Below are 19,578 nucleotides of genomic sequence, written 5' to 3' on the forward strand. Positions count from 1 at the left end.
AAGCTCCAAAGAGGGGACCTCAGCTATAATATTCAACTGGAGAAGCTGATTGCTTGCATAGACAGTACGGCACAGAACAGGCCCTTTGGCCCACAATGTTGTGCCAACATAGCTAATCCCTCCAACCTACAGGTTGTCCATATCCTTCCCAAAGCTTGCCTTGGAGCACAGAAGGTCAAGGAGAGGTGATGGAAGTGTGCAAGGTTAACCCTGGACAACAGAAGGGCCAGGAAAGCTGCTCCCGTGAGCTGATGGTTCATGGATCAGGGACACAGACAAAGTTCTGGTCAAACAGCACAAGGGGAACATCAGCAAACAACTTCTCATCTATCAGGAGTGGGTAGGACAGAAGTGGTTAGCTAGGCCTTTCAGAGATTTGGACAAACACCTAAAAAATAATTTGCAAGGCTACAAAGGGTGTGGGGATTGGAATGATGAGATTGCTATTACTACGACTTGCATGTATTCGAAGGTCTGAATGGTTGCCTCCCGTATCATAACGATTCTGTGCATGGCCTAGCTGGGCAAGTGCACAGAGTGGGGGTTCTGCCACAGGAACTGAGAATGGTGTGCCCTACAATGAGATCCATCCCCTAACGCTATCCAACAATTGGTTCCAGAACCCTTTATTCCTAGTGAAAATAAAGTCTGCTGAGCGGATTAAAATGATTTACTCAGCTAGCTTTGTGGAACAGTTATATAACAAGAAATAGGATCAGGACTAGGCCCCTAAAGCCTCCTCCATTCAACGAGATCAAGGCTGATCTACCTTAACACTCTTTCCCTGCCCTATTCCTACATCCTTTGATTCTTCAAACCAAATATTCAAATACCCATGACTGAGGCTCAACAGCTCTCTAGAATAGAGAATTCTAAACTTTCACCTTATGAAAATCTTTCTCACTGCAGTACTGAATAGTCTAGCTGTTATTCTGAGACTGTGAGCACTAGTTCTGGACTAGTCAACCAACATCCCGTCTGCAATCACCCCATTTACTCCAACAAGAATTTCAATCAGGCCATCTCTCATTATTTGAAACTCTAAAGAATATTAGTTTACTCAAGCTCTCAAGTTTCTGCCATCCCAGAAACCAGTCTGATGAATCTTGGCTACACTCCCTCTATAGCAAGTATATTCTTTATTTAAAGGCAAGATAAAAATTATATTCAATACTCTGGGTGCTGATTTTTTCATGATTTTTTTTTAAAAAAAGGTTAAAAATGCATAAAATGGGGGCCTGGGGATAAAGGCTAAAAGAGGGCCAGACACAGAGTGAAGCTCCCTCTACACTGTCCCATCACACACAGTCCCAGGGGATGGGTTAGGCACTGCTCTGTCAAATGTACCCAGGACAGGGGCAGCAAGGGTTAAAGCTTCCTTCACAAATAAAAGCATCTTCTGCTGCATACGATTCCTCCACTGCCTCCAAACTTTCAGGCTGCCGGTCCATCAACTCGTATTAGACAGGGTGAAATTTTGACCAACTGATTATTGGAAAAACTTTCGCCAGAGTCTGGTCCCGGTCACATTGGCCAGACTTGATCTTTCTGTGACAACTGTCTGAAGAAAACAGACGCTTTGTAACCTTGGTGTTATTTGACTTGTGATGACCTTCAGCTTTCTTACTGCAGCAAAATCAAACCCACCCATCTCCACCATTCCCCAAGTCCTCACCACCTCAGCTAACCCAGTAGACCCATAGAATCATCCTTTGTTCCAATAAGGATAATCATGAACCTACCCAAAACCTGCAAAATCTAACTCATACTTCCCCAGTCGACCACCACACCACCCGTGTCACTGACCTAGAATGACTCCCAGTTAAACCACACCTCAGTTCTCACCCTTGTTTTGAAGCCCTTCCATCATCTTGCTGCCCACTCTCTCCAACCTCCTCCAGATCTACAACCCTGCAAGATATCTACAATACGAGCCTTTTGATCACCCCCTAATGTAATCACACCACCACTGGCAGCCATGCCTTCACTACTATGGGTCCCAGCTCAAATCCTTCCCTACACCTCACTCTCCTTTAAGGCACCTCAGAACCAACCATCCAGTCGCCTGCCCTAATATCTCATGTTGGCTCGTGCCAAATCTTATTTGATAAATGCTCTTCTGAAGAGTCTGGAGAGATTTTGTTTGGTTATCGGCACTGTATTTAAGTTATTCATTTGTGACATTTCCATATACCAGCTGCTTAATGACCTTTGAAAGGCCAAGAAATGGGTGTCATAGACTGACTTGTGAAACCAGATTTAAACTGTTCCTGACACACACTGAGAACCTTTCTTAGGTAGTCCCTCAGGGCAAGGGTGACTCAGTACTCTCAGACGCCGAGGGGAAACGAGGCAGCTGATGAGGCTAAAGCGGGATCCACTGACTCTGCCATGGTTTGAGGAGGTGACTGACGAGGTAGGTGGGCGACTCTCCACGTGCCCCGGTCCCAGAGACTCAACGCATTCTGCCCCTTTACAGATGCAGCTCCTCCATTTTCAGTTCTTCTGTCACCTCATACTGATGCTGTGATGGAGCTCAGAGAGGAGTACGTGCTTAACAAGTCTGGCATCAGGCATGTGGAGTCACTGAGCTGCCCACCAGAGGGCAGAGAGCTTTAGTGTGTGTGTGTGTGTGTGTGTGTGTGTGTGTGTGTGTGTGTGTGTGTGTGTGTGTGGGGGGGGGGGGGGGGGGGGTGGTGGTGGGAACAGGGAGACAACACTGACAAATCCTGTCAATGGATTTGGGGATCTTGTGGGGGAAGCACTGGTTGCACACGACACAAGACAATGCAACATGACGGAATGGGAATCACTGCTGCTCAGTTTGAAGTGTCTTAGTTTTCAACACATTTCCTGAGCACACTGAACAAAACGACGAATTTCATCTGACAGGAGGCTCCACATGTTCCCAGAGTCTCGTTAGATCTGATTGTCAGGGCATCGCATTGTACAGCGAGGCCACATTGGTACCTTTGTCTTCCAGATGCTCAGTGCAAAGCTCATCCTCTCATATGCCTCTGAGAAGCAGTCAATGACGTGGAGCTCAGTGTCCAAACATCACATAATCGACGGTGGTCAGCATACCACAAGTTAATGACAGTTGCAGTGACCATGGGTGTGGGTCAAACAATTTCTTGTTCACCCATTCCATCCAGAAGCTTATTGGAAACAAGGGGAAGTATTGCAGCATGAACGAGTGGAGTGAAGACAGAGCCTCACTCAACTCCAGTCTGCACTGGGATTTGGTTAGGATGACAAACAATTAATCACAGAATTACACGGTAATCAAAATCCAAAAATACCTGAAGATGCTCGAAATGTGAAGGCTGGAAAATGTAGGTGACAGAACATCTATGGAGAGTTAATCTGAGACATAACTTCAAAGTTACTGCGCAAGTCGATAGGGTTGTTCAGAAGGCGTATGGTGTGTTGGCCTTCATCAGTCGGGGGACTGAGTTCAAGAGCCGCAAGGTAACGTTGCAGCTCTATAAAACCCTGGTTAGACTACACTTAGAATATTGTGTTCAGTTCCAATTACTTCACTATAGGAAGGATGTGAAAGCTTTAGAAAGGGTGCAGAGGAGATTTACCAGGATGCTGCCCAGATTGAAGAGCATGTCTTATGAGGATAGGTTGGGCAAGCTAAGGCTTTTCTCTTTGGAGCGAAGGAGGATGAGAAGTGACCTGATAGAGGTGTACAAAATGATAAGAGGCACAGATTAAGCAGACAGCCAGAGACTTTTACCCAGGGCGGAAATGGCTAACACAAGGGGAGAATTTTAAGGTGACTGGAAGAAAGTACAGGGGGGGAATATCAGAGGTAAGATTTTAATTTTAAACACAGAGTGGTGGGTGTGTGGAACCTGCTGCCAGAGGTGCTGGTAGAGGCAGGTACATTAGGGACATTTAAGAGAATCTTAGATAGGCACATGGATGATAGAAAAATGGAGGGTTATGTGGGAGGGAAGGGTTAGATTAATGTTAGAGTAGGTTAAAAGGCTGGCACAACATCGTGGGCTGAAGGGCCTGTGCTGTAATGTTCTATGCTAACTCCTGTTCTCTCTTGGTACATTTAAAAGATATTTGGGCAAGCACATGGATAAGAGGGGTTTACAGGGATGGGGGCCAAATGGGACTAGCTTGGTAGGCACCATGGTCGGCATGGACGAGTTGGGCCAAAGGGTCTGCTTCCATGGTGTATTACTCTGACTCTGTGCCAGAGGGCTGGAGTACCTATGGGTCATGGAAGACCTCCAGAGAGTCAGTGCATACTGTCCAGGGACACCCAGGTACGCTGACTAGATATGGATGGAACCAGTGAGCCTGAGTTTCCATCGTTCTGAATTTAATGACGTTTCAGAAATCTTGTAAAATTCTTGTGTGAGATCAACAGCGATGTGATCATTGCAGAATATCTCCAGCGCTTTCTGCTTTTATTTTATTAGAATTAAAGCACCAGTTGACCACTCAGTCCAAGGCACCATTGCTGCTTATTTTGTCAGCTGTCCAGTGAAGTACACTGCTGTCTGCTCATCACAAACCTGAAAACTTCCTTTTTAAGAACAGCTGCAGCTCTTTCCATTAATGACATCCCTTTGTCATGTAGGCCTGGGAATAAGTGGCCCGTCTCCCAGCCCCTTCTAAAAGAACTGTGCAGACATCAAAAATAAATAACAGGTCAAAGCAAACAAGACAGACGCAGTCCCAGTGTGATGACCATCAATGGTCTGTGAAAGGAGAAAAGAAATTTGGCAATGATCATGTCACTGTTGATAACATGCAAGAATTTTACAAGATTTCTGAAATAAGTAAATACTGAAGGATGGAAACTTGGGCTGACTGGTTCCACCCATAGCTAGTCAGTAGCCACCCTCAATGTACCTGTGTCCTTGCAGAGTGCACAGTGGCTCTCGGGAGGCCTTCCATGACTGGTAGGTACAAACACCCGTGGTGCATAGAGTCAGAGTAATACAGCATGGAAACAGGCCCTTTGGCCCAACTCGTCCATGCTGCCCACCAAGCTAGTCCCATATCCCTCTAAACCCTTCCTATCCATGTACTTACCCAAATGTCTTTTAACTATTATTGTACCTGCCTCAGCCACTTTCTCTAGCAGCTATTCAACGTACACAACACCCTGTGTGTGAAGAAACTGCCCCTCAGGTCCCTTTTAAATCTTTTACCTCTCACTGTAAACCCGTGCCCTCAAGTTTTTAGTTCCCCTTCCCTTGGAAACAGACCATGTGTGTGCACCTATATATACCCCTCATGATTTTATACACCTCTATAAGGTCACCCCTCAGTCTCCTACACTCCAAGGAATAAAGTTCTAGCCTGACTAAAACTTGGGCCCTTGAGCACTGACAGCATCCTCCTAAATCTCCTCTGCACTCTTTCCAGTTTAGTGATGTCTTTCCTATAACAGGGCGACTAAAACCGTACACAATACTCCAAGTGCGGCCTCGCCAATGTCTTGTACAACTGTAAGATAACCTCCCAACTCCCAGTGCCCTGACTGATGAAAGACAGTGTGCCAAATGCCTTATTCACCACCGTCTACCTGTGATGCCACTTTCAGCAAACTAGGTCCCTCCATTCCACAACACTCCCAATCTGGGACAAAGATGACAATGTTTGAATTACACAAATATTCTAATGGATGTTAATAAACCCAATTTTTAAAAAAGGAATTCTCATCAGAACAGTGAGAATTCCTGCTCTTTGCCTTTCTGTTAGACTTGAATTTTCTTTAGTATAAAGGCTGTTTCCACTCTGATAACAGCCTTTATACTAAAGAAAATTCAAGTCTAACCCTGCTGATTCCTACCAAACAACGCAGGGTCCCAACTGCCCTGATAACAAGGCCATTAAGTGACTGCTTTTGATGCTGGCCTGTGGGAGGAGCGCGACCAGCCCTGCAAGGAGGAGGACACTTTCTGACCCACCCAGATTCTCTCCCCCACTTTTTTCAAACCCTGCCCCAACCCCTTACCCAGTTTATTTCCCCCTTCCCACTTGGTTCCACAGCCTGCCACCCACACACTTCACCTACTGGGTCTATCCCCTCCCCCAACTGCCCGTCATCCCTCCTTTATCTAGTTCCAATTGGCACCTTCCTTACTTACCAGATTCTGGCATCTCCAGCCTCCATTTTTCCCCCTTCCAGCCTCCGTCTCTACCTCCCCCCTCACCTGCCTCCACCTGTCCCTTTCTCTTTCCTTATCCGTCTCTACCCATCATCCACCAGCCACCATCTCCCTCCTCACCTGGTTCCACCTGTCACCTGCCAATCCCTCCCCCCGACATTCCTGATGCAGAAGTTTCAATCACCCCTTTCCCCGCCTGACCGCTGAATTCCTACAGCAGTTTGTTTTTTGCTCAGGATTATGAGATAGAACTCAGGTTTGTGCGCTCAACAGTTCAAATGTCTGCCGGCATTCACTTTTAAAGAAACATTTGAATCTGCCCCAACATTCAATTAGACCATGACTAATTAGCATCTCAATTCCAAATTAGCCTCATATCTCTTAGCCAATGAAATTCCAGAGAAGTTAAGCTGAGCTCAACACCCACAACCTAAGGAAAAGCACTCAAGATATTTGGTACACCTTTGTGGAAGGAAGCTATCAACAACCTCCCCACCTCCACCCCCCACACCAAAACTGCCTGGCTCTATTGTAGGGAAAAAATTCTAGAAGAACTCAACGGGTCAAGCAGTAGCTGTGGAGGCAGAGGTGCGTCAATATTTCAGGTGCAGATCCTGTATCAGGACTGAAGGGGAACAGGAAAGACTACTGGAAAAAATGGGACAGTATGAAGGGAGGTGGGACAGAGGCTGGTGGGTGACAGGTGGAGCCAGATGGGGAGGGCTGGGGGGACAGAGAGAAAGAAGATGGAAGGGACGAACAAAGGGAGAAAACTAGGTGGACAAGTGAGAGTGGGTGGGAGGGGAGTACATGGGGGTGGGGGAAGGTGGCTGTGGGATATCTTGAATTGGAAAATTAAATGTTCACATCTTTGGGTTGTAAGCTACCCAAGGGGAAGGGGAATACGAGATGTTCTTCCAATTGGCGTTTGGCCTCTCTGCAGCAACGGAGAAGGCCATGGACCAGCAGGTCGGTGTGGGAGTGGGAAGGAGAGTTAAAATGGCATACAACTGGAAACTCGAGATGGCCGTTGCAGATGGGCACGTCCCTGGTCTACCCTTGGTTTCATGAATGTAGAGGAGGAAATTAGGAAAGAATTCCCTCGGAGGAAATGGCTGAATCCCTGCCTGCGACCGTAGGCAAGGCCCACGTGCTGTGCGACCTTCCTTCCCCAAGGCAGAGGAAGGAAAAAGCAATCACTGGCGGCGAGAGGGAATCACAGACCAGTAACACACAACATGCAACTGGCAGAGCGCTGGTTAACTCCACTGAAAGCAGTAGCGGTTCAGCGGCTTTGATTTCAGCAGAGGTTAGGTCTGCAGGAAGGTAGTGCTCGTCTGAAACGGTACTTCTGTCCAAGGGCTGAGTTAGGATGGCTATTTATAGAGGACAATCTGAAGCTGCGGATTGGGATGCTGCAGTCAGTATTAGCAGCAGGCACTTGGAGAGGCAGAACCTCTTCCAGCACAACAAACTTGTCTCTTACAATTTAACTCTCAATAAAGGAAAAAGGAAGACAGAACACGCCAGGAGTTTCACACCACAGATTCTGTGCATGACTCAACCTGAAACCCTTGGCAGAGACTCCGTCTCCTCTGTAGTCTCTTAAAGAGAGAGAGAATTTAACATCAGAGTACAGAACAAACAATAGCTCAGATCTCATGTTCCTGTGACACAGAAAGCTGCCAGGAAGCCATCATTTGGCCCACACAGTGTATGACAGCTCTCAGAGCAATCCCATCCACCCCATTTCCCCACTTACTTGCCTGTAACCCTATTCTCACACATGCCCGTCAGCCAGCAACCTCCGTCTTTGGGATGTGGGAGGAAACCTCACGTAGACAGCACAAGGTCAGGATCAAACCTGGGTACTACAGCGGCACCACTCTGCTGCCCATTACTGGGAACCAAAGGGTTACAATGCGGGATCCAAAGCTTTCCTTGTATGGGTGGTTTAAGAAACTAAAATCATTCCCCTAAACCTCCCCAAGGAAGACACCTTGTGCTGAGGATCTCTCTCTCTCAAACAGCTGTCAGTTCCTCAAGAACTTTACACCATTCTTGTCACCAGCAGGAAGGAAGATGCAAGGTGTTTTATAGAAAAACGAAGGGTGCACACCAGATACAATGATTGGAGAAAGACATTGCTATAATGCCTTATCACCTCAGGATGTCTCAAAGCGCTTGCAACTGGTGATGTGAAGTCACGCTTGTGATGCAGGAAATGTGCAGCTAGTCACTTAGCAAGATCCCACCAACAGCAATAAGATAATGACCAGTTGCTCCACTTGAGTGATGTTAGTCGAGGGATAAATATTGAGCAGACACTTGGCCTGCTTTTCTTTGAAACGGTGCCATGGAATCTTTGACACCTTCCTGTGAGGGCAGTAGGGCTTCAGTTTAACAGGGGGTGGGGGAAAATAAGGCAGCAAGAACAAGGAGCTCATGTTCAATTTTACCGACACCAGCGTTATTTGCAGAATGAATTCAGTTTCCCCCATCCTCTGGCCTACAAGTACAGGGACATGACCACCAACGCATCTTAACCTCTGGATCCCTGATTCTCACCGAGGTGAGGTAATGTGGCCACCATTTAGGCTACTGATGTAATGGGGAAGAATTCAAGGATCTGATCTCCTTCCTTATTAACCAAAACCTCAGCAATCCTTCAAGAACTTTATACTACCTCCATCCACAACTGTAGTCCTGTCACCGACAACCGTGGCTCTCAGCTGCCAAGCTACACTCTGGAATTCCTTCCACAGAATTCTCGGACTGTAAACCAACCTCTTTGGCCACAAGTACCAAAGTTCCTTTGTGGAGCTTGGAGACTGGTTTCTTGACAAAACCACTACTTAATGTGTGATGTATAGAAACTCAAAACATAAGACATCAATGACACATTGTGTTTACCAAGAACTTGAGCACCGAGGTGAGACTCCCTTTAAGAAGTGAAAGGATTCAGCAGCCTTCTGCAGTACTGGCACTAGCAAATAAAAACTGAAACTGAGGGTGTGTGAAGAGCTTCACTCAGCCAGCAACGTGGTTCTATACATCTACATTCCAAACCTGGGTGCATCCAGAGAAACCACTCCTAAGTGTATGGTGCCAAAGTACAGCACTGGTGGGAAAGGCTCTGTCACTGTATGTGTAGTGTACAGATGTGTACAGTACTAGTGGTGACAGATTAGTTCCTGTACCAGCACAGGAACAGCCTCTTCAGCTCACACTGTCAAACACCCAAAACACTAATCCCATTTTATTCTCCCCACATTCCCTTCAGCACCCCCCAGATCTTACCACTCACCTCACACTGGGGACAATTTACAGCAGCCAAGAAACTAGCCCACAAGTCATTGGGATGTGGGAGAAACCGGAGCACCCAGAAGAAACCCACAGGGTCACAGGGAGAAGGTGCAAACTCCACACATTCAGCAATGGAGCTCAGGCAGCAGTTCTACCAGCCACGCCACTTGGGTACTGTACCGGTGGGGATGGGTCTCTCGCCGTATAACAGCGGGGTACTGTACCGGTGGGGACGGGTCTCTCACTGTATAACAGCGGGGTACTATACCAGTGGGGACAGGTCTCTCGCCGTATAACAGCGGGGTACTGTACCGGTGGGGACAGGCTGGTTTGTTTAACAGTGCAACAATATTAGTGCACACAGTTTGTCACCTTAACACTGGGAAGAGTACCAGCTGAGTATGTGTCTCAACTTGTAATGCTGGGAGGTGAGATAGGGTGTGCCATGATTGTGGAAGAGTACTTTCGGGGCCCAGCCTCACCATACCACTGGGGCATGGAATTGCTGGGATACGTCGGTCACTAACATTTGGAGCCCAGCACGGGTGGCACAGGACTACTACCGTGGAACACTGTAGACTTGCATCAGTTGGGGCAGTTCTATAACGATAGAACACTAGAACCGCACTGCTGAGCATGTGTTGTGTGCGCACAGGTACAGTGCAGTTTGTCACTTACTATTTTAAGACTCATTGAGGGCTTTTTTCCCCCTCAGTCAGAACCCAGGCTACTTACTGACCCCGTCCTCAACATGCTGCTTAACTCATATGTTTGGAATGAAGGAACAGCACCACACCGCAGTTCAATTCTTCCCCCTGGCAGGGGAACTTGAAAGTGAAGTTCCCAATGTTCTGTAACAGGAGTGCACTCAGAGATAATCTGACACCACAAAGCCCAAAAAAGGTATTTGTATTTTGAAGAGAGGAGAAACAATTTAGCCCGAGAGCTTTGGGCAGAGAATTCCAGAGCTCCACAACATGGCAGCTGAAGATGCAGTGATTAAAATGGGAATGCACAGGAGGCCTGAATTGGAGAGCACAGATCTGACATTGCAAGGCTCGACAAGATCACGGTTCAGGATGCGAAAAGGCATGAAGGGTTATCAACACAACTCAATGTGTTTTAACCCTGCAGTGCTGCTGGATCAGAGCCCAATGCAAACCAGCAAGCTGGTTCCAAAGTACAATGGGCTGTCAAACTTCACAGCCAGAAAACCGAGTGATTTCTGTGCTCTCCAACACCATCAAACAACCACTGTTACCCCATCAAAGATAATGCTTCACCCTTTTTCTCACTGTGGTTCTGTGAAGGACAAGGCTGTATTATGGAGAAAGGAGTGTTAGAACTGATTTAAGAAATGGTCAACAAGTTTAAATGCTAACCAGATCCAAGCTCTCAGGGCCCCTAATATTTGGTTCAACTTGTCAATTACTGTTCTGCATAATAATGAGAATGTTCAAAACAGTTGGAGAGCAAGCAAAGCAATACCAAAGTTATATCATTGTTGGTACAGAACAATGCACCTACTTCACAATTAGAAGTCCTGTTCCTAGTTACTAAGACAACATGCACTATAAATATACAAACATAAGCCCCAAATATCTGGTGTTATAGGGAGACTTCTTGGAGTACATTGATAATCATCCTGTACAAATATTGCAAAGTGTGACTCAGTACCTGCAGAATAATACTGTGTGTCATTCAAAGGAGCCATTACTAAATCCTTGGGCAGAATTCAAGGGGAGCCAAGCATCTTGTCATGATGAGAGTTAAATTAAAATGTTTTAAGCAAATTCAGATGCTAAAGATGTCAGACACCATTTTCTTTTCCAACCTTCCCCTGCCCAGAGGATCACATCAATGAATCACAACCTTGACAGGACCCCCTTCAGTGCAGGGGGAGATCTGATCACAAACACTTGGACAATAAGAGGATTCAGCCAAGTCTCAGCTCACTCTCATTCCAGAAATGCTGGCGTGAGGTTGGGGACAATTGCTCATCAGGAAGGAAATCCTCACTCACCAGGCCAGCCCTTACACAGACCACAAAAAGAAGTTTTGTCTCGTGATATAGTGCAGAAGCCAAAGTGAAACCACTTCAGCCTCCATCTTGAGGCATCACAGAGGACATTAACTTCACAGTCCCCTAATCCCAACTCCAGGCAACTGCCACACCTTAATACAAACATCAGACAAACCCACAATGTACATTTAATCCTCTCACACGAACGCATTGATACAATTGATGAGACCATTCAGCCCACTGATGCAATGCTGCCTTACTGAACATGATCTCCATTTAGCCACCCCCTGCTGCTGTCACTCAACAGCATGACATGTTTTTCCTCTCTATATTCATCCAATTCTCCTCCAAAGTTTTTTGAAACCTCATTAAATGGAACATTAACCACAGGAAGGAAAATTATTTTCAATAAAAGCATCAACCACCTTGGGAAAAACAGAGGGTTTGGGAGAACAGGTACAGATGGTGACACATGGTCACAAACAGAGACACCCCTTGTTACAGAAAATAACCCTCAAACGATACCGGTGGCTGAGGAAGTTGCACGTCAATGCAGATTAGGGCGTTATAATGAAAGGAAAGGCTCAGAGTCAGGAGAGGGGATAGTAAATCACAAATCCCACTCCCGGCAGTTTCAAGGTTCACAGTGAAATAGGAGGAGAATGGTGGTGTGTAAAATGGGGGAGAAGGGATCTTGGTTTTGGGGGAGGGAAAAGAGGAGGAGGAAGTAGGAAAGGCCAGTATTGAGACTGGAGATCAGATTGGAAGGGAAGAGAAGAGAAGGGGGAGGGGACCAGAATGTGGAGCAAAGGGTGGGGGGGGGAGAGAACAGGACGTGGGGCAAAGGGTGGGGGGGGTGAGAGAACAGGACGTGGGGCAAAGGGTGGGGGGGGAGAGAACAGGACGTGGGGCAAAGGGTGGGGGGGGGAGAGAACAGGACGTGGGGCAAAGGGGGGGGGGGGGAGAGAACAGGACGTGGGGCAAAGGGTGGGGGGGGGAGAGAACAGGACGTGGGGCAAAGGGTGGGGGGGGGAGAGAACAGGACGTGGGGCAAAGGGTGGGGGGGGGAGAGAACAGGACGTGGGGCAAAGGGTGGGGGGGGGGAGAGAACAGGACGTGGGGCAAAGGGTGGGGGGGGAGAGAACAGGACGTGGGGCAAAGGGTGGGGGGGGAGAGAACAGGACGTGGGGCAAAGGGTGGGGGGGGAGAGAACAGGACGTGGGGCAAAGGGTGGGGGGGGGAGAGAACAGGACGTGGGGCAAAGGGTGGGGGGGGGGGAGAACAGGACGTGGGGCAAAGGGTGGGGGGGGGAGAGAACAGGACGTGGGGCAAAGGGTGGGGGGGGGAGAGAACAGGACGTGGGGCAAAGGGTGGGGGGGGGAGAGAACAGGACGTGGGGCAAAGGGTGGGGGGGGGAGAGAACAGGACGTGGGGCAAAGGGTGGGGGGGGGAGAGAACAGGACGTGGGGCAAAGGGTGGGGGGGGGAGAGAACAGGACGTGGGGCAAAGGGTGGGGGGGGAGAGAACAGGACGTGGGGCAAAGGGTGGGGGGGGGAGAGAACAGGACGTGGGGCAAAGGGTGGGGGGGAGAGAACAGGACGTGGGGCAAAGGGTGGGGGGGGAGAGAACAGGACGTGGGGCAAAGGGTGGGGGGGGAGAGAACAGGACGGGGGGCAAAGGGGGGGGGGGAGAGAACAGGACGTGGGGCAAAGGGTGGGGGGGGAGAGAACAGGACGTGGGGCAAAGGGTGGGGGGGAGAGAACAGGACGTGGGGCAAAGGGTGGGGGGGAGAGAACAGGACGTGGGGCAAAGGGTGGGGGGGAGAGAACAGGACGTGGGGCAAAGGGTGGGGGGGAGAGAACAGGACGTGGGGCAAAGGGTGGGGGGGGAGAGAACAGGACGTGGGGCAAAGGGTGGGGGGGAGAGAACAGGACGTGGGGCAAAGGGTGGGGGGGGGAGAACAGGACGTGGGGCAAAGGGTGGGGGGGAGAGAGAACAGGACGTGGGGCAAAGGGTGGGGGGGGAGAGAACAGGACGTGGGGCAAAGGGTGGGGGGGGGAGAGAACAGGACGTGGGGCAAAGGGTGGGGGGGGGAGAGAACAGGACGTGGGGCCAAGGGTGGGGGGGGGAGAGAACAGGACGTGGGGCAAAGGGTGGGGGGGGGAGAGAACAGGACGTGGGGCAAAGGGTGGGGGGGGGAGAGAACAGGACGTGGGGCAAAGGGTGGGGGGGGAGAGAACAGGACGTGGGGCAAAGGGTGGGGGGGGGGAGAGAACAGGACGTGGGGCAAAGGGTGGGGGGGGGAGAGAACAGGACGTGGGGCAAAGGGTGGGGGGGGGAGAGAACAGGACGTGGGGCAAAGGGTGGGGGGGGAGAGAACAGGACGTGGGGCAAAGGGTGGGGGGGGAGAGAACAGGACGTGGGGCAAAGGGTGGGGGGGGAGAGAACAGGACGTGGGGCAAAGGGTGGGGGGGGGGAGAGAACAGGACGTGGGGCAAAGGGTGGGGGGGGAGAGAACAGGACGTGGGGCAAAGGGTGGGGGGGAGAGAACAGGACGTGGGGCAAAGGGTGGGGGGGGAGAGAACAGGACGTGGGGCAAAGGGTGGGGGGGAGAGAACAGGACGTGGGGCAAAGGGTGGGGGGGGAGAGAACAGGACGTGGGGCAAAGGGTGGGGGGGGAGAGAACAGGACGTGGGGCAAAGGGTGGGGGGGGAGAGAACAGGACGTGGGGCAAAGGGTGGGGGGGGAGAGAACAGGACGTGGGGCAAAGGGGGAAAAAAGAAAGTGAAAGGCCGTCCCAGACACAGACCCACCCCTATCCCCGGACCCCAGGCCCAGCACCAACCCTCAACTCCACCCTCAACCCCTCCCCTTTCCCCTGTTTCCCCCCGCGCCCAATATCCGTATCCCTTCCACCCCACTCGAACCTCCCCGCCTCCCCCACCCGTCCCCGGCCCTCTGCCTCCCCCAGCCCAATGCCCCCCCCCCGGGCCCTCACCCTCCCCCTGCCCCTCCGCGCCCACTCGTGCCTCCACCCCCCAGGCGGACCCCGGGGCCGGGGGGGCCGGGCGGGCCGGGCTCCCACTCACAATTCCTTAATGAGAACCATCGTCCCGACCGCCCGCTCACCCGCCGCTACTACTGAGGGAGAGGGGGGCGGGGCCATACGTCATCACCTGGCCAACCTGCGTCGTGACATCATCGCCTCACCACCTCGCGTCGGCCGCGCCTGATTGATTATTCATGAGCAGGTGACGTCAGACGGCTGGGATGAGGCGGCCTTAAAGCGGAACGGTCCGCGGCACCCAGTGGAGGGGGTGGTCTCTGGTGGTCCGGGGCTGGGGGGCTGGTTCCTGGGGGTCCGGTCCCCGGGGGTCCGGGGCTGGGGGGCTGGTCCTCGGGGGGTCCGGGGCTGGGGGGCTGGTCCCCGGGGGTCCGGGGCTGGGGGGCTGGTCCTCGGGGGGTCCGGGGGCTGGGTCCGGGGCTGGGGGGCTGGTCCCCGGGGGTCCGGGGCTGAGGGGGGGCAGGGGGCATGTCAGCTCACACTCACCTTATCCAATAGCAGGTGAACACCAGGAGTCTGGGGCAGCCTGGATATTGGGGCTGCAGACACGGGGGGCTGCAGGTGCTGGAATCTGGAGCAAGAAACAAGCTGCTGGAGGAACTCAGCAGGTCGAGCAGCGTCTGTGGAGGCAGAGGGATGGTGGTCGAGACCCTGCGTCAGGACCAGTCGCAGGGCCTGGACTCAAAACATCGACAATTCCTTTCCCTCCACAGATGCTGATCTCCAGCCGTCTGTTTTTTTGACTTATTCTGGCTCACCTGAGGGTTTTCAAGGAGGCGACGAAGATTGATGAGGGAGGGCAGTGGATGTTGTGTACATGGACTTTTAGTAAAGCATTGGACAAGGTTCCTCATGGTCAGCTGATCCAGAAGATCAGGACACGTGGGATCCACGATGAGTTGGTCAATTGAATACTAAATTGGTTTGGTCCTGGAGGACGGAGGGTGGTAGTGGACGAGTGTTTTTGTGAATGGAGGTCTGTGACCAGCGGTGTTCCGCAGGGATCAGTGCTGGGACCTGTGTTTGTAATGTAAATGATCTGGATGAAAATGTAGGTGCTATGATTAGTAAGTTTACAGACTACATGAAAATGGGTGGTGGTGTGGATAGTGAGGAAGGTTGTCCAAGGATTCAGCAGGATGTGGTTGGAAATTTGGGCAGTGAAATGGCAGATAGAATTAAATCCGGACAAGGGTGGGATGTTGCATGTGATGTCAAGTATAATGTGTAATTTTGCAATGTGCAGGGAACAGAGGGATATGGACATTGTGTAGGCCGAAGGGATTAGTTTAATTAGGCGTTAATTACTAGTTTAAATAGTTCAGCACGACATGGTGGGCTGAAGGCCCTGTTCCTGTGCTGTACTGTTCTGCATTCTATGTCCTATGTAGAGTAAATGGCAGGACACCTCAGAGCATTGACGTCCAGAGAGATGTCGGGGAGCAAGTTTTATGAATGTGACTTTACCCAAAGATCATCTACTTCCACACAAGCCTGAAAGTGGCAACAAGTGGATAGGGTGGGAAGGAAGGCACACTGTATTCTTGCCTTCATTGGTCGGGGCATTGAGTATAAAAGTTGGGAAGTCATGTTGCAGCTGTATAAAACTTTGGTTAGGCCACACTTGGAGTGTTGTGTGCAGTTCTGGTCGCCCCACTACAGGAAGGCTATGGAGGCTTTGGAGAGGGTGCAGAAGTGGTTCACCAGGATGCTGCCTGAATGAAGACTATTAGCCATAAGGAAAGGTTGGGCAAACTTATATTGTTTTCTCTGGAGCATCAGAGGCTGAGGGGAGACCTGATAAAATTATGAGAGGCGTAATCCTCAGGCAGCGCTGAGGCGGCATACAGGAGTGAGATAGATTGGCTGGTTGAGTGGTGTCGCAACAACCTTGCACTCAACGTTAGCAAGACCAAGGAATCGACTGTGGACTTCAGGAAGGGGAAGTCGGGAGAACACACACCAGCGCTCATTGAGGGGTCAGCGGTGGAAAGGGTGAGCAGCTTCAAGTTCCTGGGCGTCAACACCTTGGAGGATTTATCCTGGGCCCAGCGCATTGATGCAATCACGAAGAAGGCACGCCAGCAGCTCTACTTCGTTAGGAGTTTGAGGAGATTTGGTCCATCACCAAAGACTTACAAATTTCTACAGATGTACGGTGGAGAGCATTCTGACTGGTTGCATCACCGCCTGGTATGGAGGCTCCAATGTACAGGATCGCAAGAGGCTGCAGAGGGTTATAGCCAGCTCCATCACAGGCACAACCCTCCCTGCCATCAAGGACATCTTCAAAAGGTGGTGCCTCAAGAGGCAGCATCCATCACTAAGGACCCTCACCACTGGGGACATGCCCTCTTTACTACCATCAGGGAGGAGGTACAGGAGCCTGAAGACCCACACTCAATGATTCAGGAACAGCTTCTTCCCCTCCGCCACCAGATTTCTGAATGGTCCATGAACCTATGAACACCACCTTATTATTTCTCTTTTGCACGATTTATTTATGTTTGAAATTTACAGTAATTTTATGTCTTTATGTCCTGCACTGTACTGCTGCCACAAAACAACACATTTCACGACATGTGTCAGTGATAATAAACCTGATTCTGATTCTGATTCTGAGAGGCATCTGGAGGAGTAGATGGTCCCAGAGTGGAACTTTCAAATACAAGAAGACATAGGTTCAGGATGAGAAGTTTAAAGGAGATTTAAAAGGCAGTTTTTTACACAGAGCCTGGGGAGTGGTGGAAGCAGATACGATAACAATGTTTGACAGTTATTTAGACAGGTTGGTGAGATATGGACCATGTGCAGGCAAATAGGGTTACAGGCAATTCCCAGGTTATGAACACCCGATTTATGGGCACACATACATCAAACGAGCTCCCATAACATTATTAAATTCCACATCTGAAGTACATGCGTACATTTGTTTCTACGAATGGCAAAACTGGTGTGTTTTTAATGCCATTGTTTGCAATACTGTGGAGGTTAGCTTACCCTGTCGAGTGATTTCTGTGTACTTTCTGACTCACGGACAAAGTCGACTTAGGGACATCTGTAGGAACGGAATCCGTTTGTTATCTGGGGACAGCCTTTAGTTAGGTTGGCACCATGATCAGCGCAGAGTCGGTGGACCAAAGGGCCTGTTCTAGGTACTCCAGGGAAGTCTGATAGACTAGGATATTGTAGTAGTGCAGGAAGTGTCAAGCTATTACATCTGTCAGGCCCTGGGGCCCCCTTACCTCAGCTGCTCGTCCAACCTTAAAAGGAACCAGTCCATGGTAGTGTAGCACTTAGTGTAACACCATGACAGCGCCAGCGACCCAGGTTCAATTCCGGCCACTGTCTGTAAGAAGTTTGCACATTCTCCCCGTGTCTGCGTGGGTTTCCTCCGGGTGCTCTGGTTTCCTCCCACATTCCAAAGACGTACAGGTTAGGAAGTTGTGGGCATGTTATGTTGGCACCAGAAGTGTGGCGACCCTTGCGGGCTGCCCCCAGAACCTCAAAAGATGCATTTCACTGTGTGTTTCGATGTACGTGTGACTAATAAAGAAATCTTATCTCTTTCCTGTTGAGTGGTAAGCCTTCTATGAACTGTTCCATTGCACTAATATCCTTAAGTAAAGAGACCAGTACCGTGCACAGTACTATGGATGTGGTCCCAGCAATGGCCTGAATGACCAAAGCAATACCTCCTTGTTGGCTGACCCAGGTAGAACTTGGAAGTGGCATCAGTCAGTGATGAGCAGGCGTCTGATAAAATCCAATGAGCGATAAACTTGAGGTCCGTGGAGCTAAAGGCAGTAACAGCGTGAATAGGGAAGTGACTCCAGGGCAGGGAGCAGAGCAACCTACTTACAGTTGGCATTCAGACCAGGCACGATATGTTGTAGTTTCCCCAGCCCAGAACCTGATGGGACACATCAGGATCAGATTTATTATCACTGACGTAGATGATGTGAAACTTGTTGTTTTGCGGCAGCAGGACAGTGCAAGACATAAAATGACTATAAATTACAAGAATAAATACATAGTACAAAAGAGGAATAACGAGGTGGTGTTCATGGGTTCATGGACCATTCAGAAATCTGATGGCGAAGGGGAAGAAGCTGTTCCTGAGTCACTGAGTGTGGGTCTTCAGGCTCCTGTACCTCCTCCCTGATGGTAGTAATGAGAAGGAGGCATGTCCCGGGTGGGGAGGGTCCTCAGTGATCTCATTTACCTGTGTTTGGCTTGGGCTGAACATCAAACAAAATATGTCCTCGGGTTTGTCTTTTTCTTAATACATTCACTTTTGGGATCTGGGTATCACATTTATTTGGCACTTGTGAAGGGGGGCGGGGGGTGACCTCCTTAAACCACTGCAATCTGTCTGGTGAAGGTGCTCCCTCAATACTGTTGGGGAGGGAGTTCCAGGATTTGGAACCATTGATGATGAAGGAATGGTTCTCCCTCATTACTGCCCTTCCCACAGTGACCCTCCCTTAGTACTGCCCCTCCCACAGTACTGCCCCTCCCACTGTGACCCTCCCTCAGTACTGCCCCTCCCACAGTGACCCTCCCTCAGTACTGCCCCTTTTTTTTACAAAACGTTTATTCGTTAAAAACACTACAAAAACAACCAACAGCAAACACGCTACATCTAGTACAGAAAGAAACAACCCGGCCAAAACCAATACCTGTGCAACACTACGCCTGCTACCGCAACACACACTTCATACCAGAATCGCATCTGTCTCGTCCACGACACATGCGATCCCCTGAGGGAACTCGGCCAGGGCGCCCGAGGAGACCGCGTGCTCCCTTTCCAACAACACCCGCGCGCGCATGTAAGCGCGGAAGACGGGCAGGCAGGCCGACTTGCCGGAACCCTCGGCCGCCCACCGTCGCGTCTAGTGGATGGCCAGCTTGGCCAGGCCCAGCAGAAGACCCACCAGGAGATCCGCCGTGGGCCCCGCCCTGCACCGCACCGGGTGCCCGTAAACCAACAGCGCCGGGCTCAGTACCGCCCCTCCCACGGTGACATTCTCCTCGCA

At 50.4% G+C, this 19,578-nt stretch overlaps 1 protein-coding gene across 1 annotated transcript in view; it reads right to left on the minus strand.

The window, feature by feature from the left end:
* The window catches only part of LOC127581275 (phosphatidylinositol transfer protein alpha isoform-like), a 58,985-nt gene extending 44,314 nt beyond the window's left edge, over nt 1-14,671 (minus strand). The window contains exon 1 of the mRNA XM_052035495.1: nt 14,565-14,671. Coding sequence (XP_051891455.1) covers nt 14,565-14,641 — 77 coding nt within the window. The 5' untranslated portion in view covers nt 14,642-14,671. The remainder of the gene's footprint in view (nt 1-14,564) is intronic.
* Nucleotides 14,672-19,578: the final 4,907 nt, after the last annotated feature.

This window comes from Pristis pectinata, chromosome 21 (genome assembly GCF_009764475.1).
Source record: "Pristis pectinata isolate sPriPec2 chromosome 21, sPriPec2.1.pri, whole genome shotgun sequence".
NCBI classification, from domain to species: Eukaryota; Metazoa; Chordata; class Chondrichthyes; order Rhinopristiformes; family Pristidae; genus Pristis; species Pristis pectinata.